At 35.5% G+C, this 5,808-nt stretch overlaps 1 protein-coding gene across 2 annotated transcripts; it reads left to right on the top strand.

The window, feature by feature from the left end:
* Positions 1-826: 826 nt before the first annotated feature.
* LOC103490267 (probable protein phosphatase 2C 4) lies at positions 827-3,851 on the top strand. Of its 2 annotated transcripts, XM_008449711.3 has the most exons (4): positions 827-2,704; positions 2,815-2,928; positions 3,091-3,355; positions 3,465-3,851. In XM_008449711.3, the coding sequence occupies exons 1-4, from the start codon at positions 1,058-1,060 to the stop codon at positions 3,578-3,580; spliced, it is 2,142 nt and encodes a 713-aa protein (XP_008447933.1). In that variant the 5' UTR covers positions 827-1,057; the 3' UTR covers positions 3,581-3,851. The 2 variants fall into 2 exon arrangements, with proteins under 2 accessions (XP_008447933.1, XP_050945230.1); XM_051089273.1 differs by lacking the exon at positions 3,465-3,851 and having other exon boundaries at positions 2,874-2,928; positions 3,091-3,249.
* Positions 3,852-5,808: the final 1,957 nt, after the last annotated feature.

Raw genomic sequence — 5,808 nt, 5'->3', positions numbered from 1 at the left:
GTTATCCAATAGAATCCAACAAATAGAATGTCAAAAGTTGAAGTCTTTTTTTTCTTTTTTTTCATGTGAAATTACTATCAACAATTACACTAATAAAGCTAGCCATAGCTTAGTGCTAAATTCAAACCAAATAATGAAAGGCAGCCAACAGTTTTCATTTAAAAAAAAAATTGTTAATAAAAGAAAAGAAAAACTTTTAGCCATTTAAAGTTATTCTTATTCATACTAATTAGTCAATTCCGGAAAATGTCAAAAAATATAAATTTTTTTTTTCGTTGAAAAAATTTACTCAAGAGTTTTCATATTGTTCATTTCCTTAATGGAAAGATAATTGAAAATCAAAAGATTAAACAAATAAATAATCTGACATGGCATGTATTGATTGGTTAAACAGAAACAATCATCTCAGCACGTTCATTGTGTTGGCCACCCGATTCATAGACGAGAAAAAGAGATGTTTGAAAATTAAAACCATTTTAATTTTGTTTAGAAACTAATTAAATTTTAATTTGGGTTTAAATTAAAACAAATGGAGGGTTTGGTTTAGGAATTGATTCGTTATTTAATTTTTAGGAAATTTCAAACATTTGACTTTTTGGATTTTACTAAGAATGTACAAAAAAAAAATCTCAGAATTTTTTTTCCATGTTTTAATAAGAAGGAAAAGAAAAATAACAGAACCATCTCTTTAATTAAAAATTCTAAATTCTCCACTTTGTTTGCTTTTCTTTAACAAAAGGTCAACGGCCAAATAAATACAAAAAAATAAAAATCAATAAAAGCACCAAGTATTTTTTATAAGAAAAAAAAGGGATTAAAAAAGCAACAAACAAACAAAGCCCACTTCGAAAAGTCAACTCCTCCCTCTCTCTCATCTTTCTCTCTCATAAAAAAAAACTTCTGAGCTATCAAATTTCTTCTTCGTTGGGTTTTCAGGCGCACTATCATCTCTCACACTGAGAGAAACAGAGTATTCTGCAATGATCAATCAAATCAAACAGTAAAGAAGATAAAATTCTCTTTCTTTGAAGCCTTCAATTTTTTTTCCTTTATTCATATGGGTAATCGTATTGGGAAGATTGGCCACTGTTTCGCCGGCGCCGGCGATATCTCCCGGCGTTATGATCCCGCCGACATTATCTCCGACCCCCAGGATGGGGGTTTCGGTCATTCCTTCTACTACTTACCACCCGACCCTCATACTCTCTCGTCATCCAAAGATTTCTCCGACGACTACATCTCTCCGGTGACCTTTTTCCGGTCGATATCCGGCGCTTCCGTCAGTGCCAACGTCTCAACGCCACTCTCCACTTCTCTTGTCGATCTCTATCCTTACAGCACCACGTTTGATCGTGCTGCAGCTTTTGATTGCACGAATTCCTTCGCCTCTGTGCCGTTGCAGCCGGTGCCTCGCCACTCGGTGTCGGGAAATTCCGGTGGATTTCCGTCTTCGGGTCCGCTGGAGAGAGGGTTTTTATCTGGACCTTTGGCTGCCAGGAGTTTTGAGTCGGGTCCGATTGATCGAGTGGTTCATTCCGGTCCAATTGAGAAGGACGGCGGACCGGAGAAATTGCAGAGGAGTGTCTCTCATGGCCGCGTTGGAGACAGAGAACCAAAATTGAAAAAGCGAAGAAGAAGAAGAAGAAATCTTATTCGAATTCTGAAGAGAGCCATATCCAAAACCATCTCTCGAAACAAGCATAATGAAAATGGTGCAGCTTCTGCTGGTCAGACTCAGAGCAGTGTCCATTTGAGCAGCCATGGGAGCTTAGCGCAGGAAGACGACGGCGATTACTTTCTCGGCGGTCAGAGTGTGCAGTGGGCGCAGGGGAAGGCCGGTGAGGATAGAGTTCACGTGGTGATATCAGAGGATAATGGTTGGGTTTTCGTCGGAATTTATGACGGATTCAACGGCCCCGATGCTCCTGATTACTTACTTGCTAATCTCTACACTGCTGTTCTTAAAGAGCTCAAGAGTAGTTTGATTTGGAGTGATAAGTTCGATTCAACTGCAACTTCGTCTTCCATGAACTCATCCAATTCTGCTTCAACTGAGGAAGACGATCATAGAACAACCCACATGAAAAATCAAGAGAATGATCATCAATCTACAGAGAACATCTTACCCGAAAATGAGGTCGTGAATTTGGAGGCCGATTTGGTGAGGAAAAGAGAGAGAGTTCACAATACGAATTATAGGACGAGTCAACTGATGAAGAAGGCCGATCAAAATCCGAAGTATTGGAAATGTGAATGGGAAAGGGAAAGATTAGGATTTGAGGGGAAGTTGAACAATAATAGACAAATAGATCACCACCAAATATGGGATGAATCAACGGCAATCAACCATTCTGAGGTGCTGAATGCTCTGTCTCAAGCATTGAGAAAAACAGAGGAAGCATATCTGCAAAATGCAGACAAGATGGTCACAAGAAATCCTGAGCTAGCTCTAATGGGTTCTTGTGTTTTGGTGATGTTGATGAGAGGAGAAGATGTCTACTTGATGAATGTAGGAGACAGCCGAGCTATTGTAGCACAGCAATTCGAACCGGATTTCGGGACTGGAAAACCATACAGAGACTTGGAGAGAATCAATGAAGGAACAATACGAGTATTTGAATCCTCTAATGGAGTAGAGTTTGAAAAATTAAAAGCATTGGCTTCCCATCAGCTTACAATGGACCACAGCACTTACATAGAGGAGGTATTGTTCTTGTCTATATCAAAAGACTACATTTTTCATGTCCGTTACTCTCTGGTTACAAAATTCTTTAGATTATTTCATGCATTTATGAGAGAACACTTACATATCAGGAAGTTCAGAGGATCAAGAATGCTCATCCTGACGACGCTTCCGCAATTATGAATGACAGGGTGAAAGGTTATTTGAAGATCACGCGAGCATTCGGAGCTGGCTTTCTAAAACAGGTATTCCACATTTCTAAATCTTTTAGACAGCTAGAATGTAAGAGAAACATTGTCTGCCTGGAAACTATAGAGAAGGCCAATGGTGACTTCAGTTAAGATTAAGAATACCAAATGTTCAATAAAATTTGAATGTTGGTGCTGACGAGCTGAGTGTTTTTGCAGCCAAAGTGGAATGATGCATTGCTAGAGATGTTCAGAATAGACTATGTGGGAAATTCACCTTATATCACCTGTGATCCAACTCTATGTCATTACAAACTCAGCCCAACAGACAGATTCTTGATATTGTCCTCTGATGGACTCTACCAGTACTTTACCAATGAAGAAGCTGTTGCTCAAGTAGAGTCCTTCATTGCTTCTTTTCCTGAAGGAGATCCTGCTCAAAATCTAATTGAAGAAGTATTGTTCCGAGCAGCTAAAAAATACGGTAACCTCCGCTTCCATCTATAAGATAGGAAGAGAAGAAAAACAAATAGGACATATGTTAAAAGTGTGAACTTTTCTTTACTAATGTGATATATATGGCAAACTTGCAGGAATGGACTTCCATGAACTGCTTGATATCCCACAAGGGGAGCGACGGAAGTACCATGATGACGTTTCGGTAATCATCATTTCATTTGAAGGAAGAATGTGGCATTCGTTGATGTAAATAAAGATACTAGCCAATAGAAATCGATAACAACAGAAGGTTGGGCAATTAATTCTGCCATTTATTTCATTTATTTTTCTACCCTATTCTCATTACAAATGCAATCAAATCAATTTCTCTCTTGTTCAACCTGTAACAGAGAGAGTTTAGAGTTAGTTGTTCAGCTTCCTGTTTCACCCTAATTGTGTGTGCGTGTGTGTGTTGCAACTTGCATCGAATACAAATGCATTCCAAAGTAGAATTGGAAATTTTAACAATTTTGTTTTGCAGACTTCAGATGTTTCTTCTCTAGAAGTTTTGACTTCCTGCCTACCTACCCATCCGAAAAAATAATTAGGTAAAAGAACAATATAGAAACTGGAAGAAATGCCTACTCGTTTACACTCTTCTGAAGTTTGAAACTAAAATGACTTGGGGACTTGATGATGATAAATTTCCTTTCTTTTGTAATATACTTCTAGAAATGCTTTAGAAATTCTAACCAAAATCTTGAAGATTAAAGAAAAAAGGGAGGGTTCTTCAAATCCTTGATTCGAAAAAGAAAAACCATTATGAAAAGGAACTTAGTTTGAATTTCACCTTAATTCAGTTCACTCAAAAGAACAAATACTTAGTGGAATTGGACCTGAGAATCAAAATTTTATGTCGAAATTCCGAATCAATAAAAAGAAAGACAAAGTAATCTGTCTTCACTTTCTCTCTCCTTTGAATCTCCATCCTCTTCCCACCCCCATTTTTCTAAACTTGGATGTGAACAGAGCAAAAAAACCTATTCTGTTAGGTTTTCTTTCTAAAATATTCTTGGAAATGGAAATCTTGGTCAGACTACAAAAGCATCCATCACAGGCTGAGTTGTTTGTTTGGTGGGTTGAAATATGGCATATAATGAAATGGTTGCCATACAATTAATTATTGTTACTTACCTTAAACTATTCAGACGAGTTTGGTGCAGAAATGTATGGAGGGGAATAAGATAAAAATTTCATCTTATTCAAAAAGCACCCCAAAACATGCTTAATGATTCAAAATCAATTTTGATTAAATGAGATGTGTTTGAAAGGAAAGTGTAAAACAAACATTAACTAAAAGCTGAATTTTGAAAATGAGAAAAATAATTTTAAGAATTTTAAAAGAAGCCTATTATGAGCTGCACCTTTAATATAAAAATCCTTTTATTTTGAATTCAGATTTCATCGTGTTTTAAAAAGTTGCACAATTTTTTCAACTAATCCATAAATGTATATAACTTTAAAAATCGTAAAAACTATTCTTTTTTTTTTTTAAGAAATAAAAATATATTAATTTTTTTTTAATTTCCTGATTATACACAAATTCATTGTGGACATCAAAGTCAATGCAAAAGATATATTAAAACCTGAACTAATCAAACACCTACACTAAAACATAGGTTAATCTAAAACAATTACTTAAAAAAGGGGTCAAAAACCAATACAGATCAAAACCTAATCAATTACCACTCTTAACTTTATTGCTCCCAAAAAAAAAAAAAAAAAAAAAGAAAGAAAGAAAGGAAAGAAAAACCCTCTTAACTTTATCTGGCACAACAAAAAAAGAAAATAATTTCCAATCCTCACATCATTGAACTAGATATTTATATATGTTATTTATCATATTTAGCCAATATGGTTTAGAAAAACTATTATTTTGAACCCTTAAACCAAATCTTGTTCCAAACTAAAAACATCACAAACAATCAATGGGAATAGTCAACTAATATTGAAGAGTTTTTGAAATTCAGGCTGCATTTGAACTGTGGACATAGTGAATCTGATTCTATTTAAGTATGTATGTATGTGTAAGGCAATTGAAAAAGTAGGGAGACAAAGGTAAGTGCTGCCCGCCAAATGCTATTGAGAAGGAATAGAGTGGTAGGCCAGGCTTAGGCAATTCTATAAAGATGCTTGAAATTCTATATTCACAATCACTCATATAGAATATCAAAGTTCAAAAATTTGGACACGAATCTGATTCCAAAATTACAGATTAATTAAGATAATCTAAGTCACATCCTAAATATTCTAAATCCTTTAGTAGTCTTTCAAATTTGACGTTGTCCAAATTTATTTGATCAGCTCTAACTATTCGAACTAGAAGATCTCATTCTATTGTCGAGAAAGACAATGTACAATGGGTTGGAATTTAGCTTTGGAATATTAAATAACAGTGAAAGAATAAATGAGTTTGCGACTTTTGAGCTGTCTTAATCT

This window comes from Cucumis melo, chromosome 8, assembly GCF_025177605.1.
Source record: "Cucumis melo cultivar AY chromosome 8, USDA_Cmelo_AY_1.0, whole genome shotgun sequence".
Classification (NCBI taxonomy): domain Eukaryota; kingdom Viridiplantae; phylum Streptophyta; class Magnoliopsida; order Cucurbitales; family Cucurbitaceae; genus Cucumis; species Cucumis melo.
The sequence above is the reverse complement of the archived record's forward strand: the minus strand, read 5'-3'. Positions and strand labels throughout refer to the sequence as shown.

Coding starts and splice junctions, on each gene's coding strand:
- LOC103490267 (XM_008449711.3), top strand. CDS start 1,058: ATGGGTAATCGTATTGGGAAGATTGGCCACTGTTTCGCCGGCGCCGGC. Junction 2,705..2,814: donor ACAGCACTTACATAGAGGAG/GTATTGTTCTTG, acceptor CTTACATATCAG/GAAGTTCAGAGGATCAAGAA. Junction 3,356..3,464: donor CCGAGCAGCTAAAAAATACG/GTAACCTCCGCT, acceptor GCAAACTTGCAG/GAATGGACTTCCATGAACTG.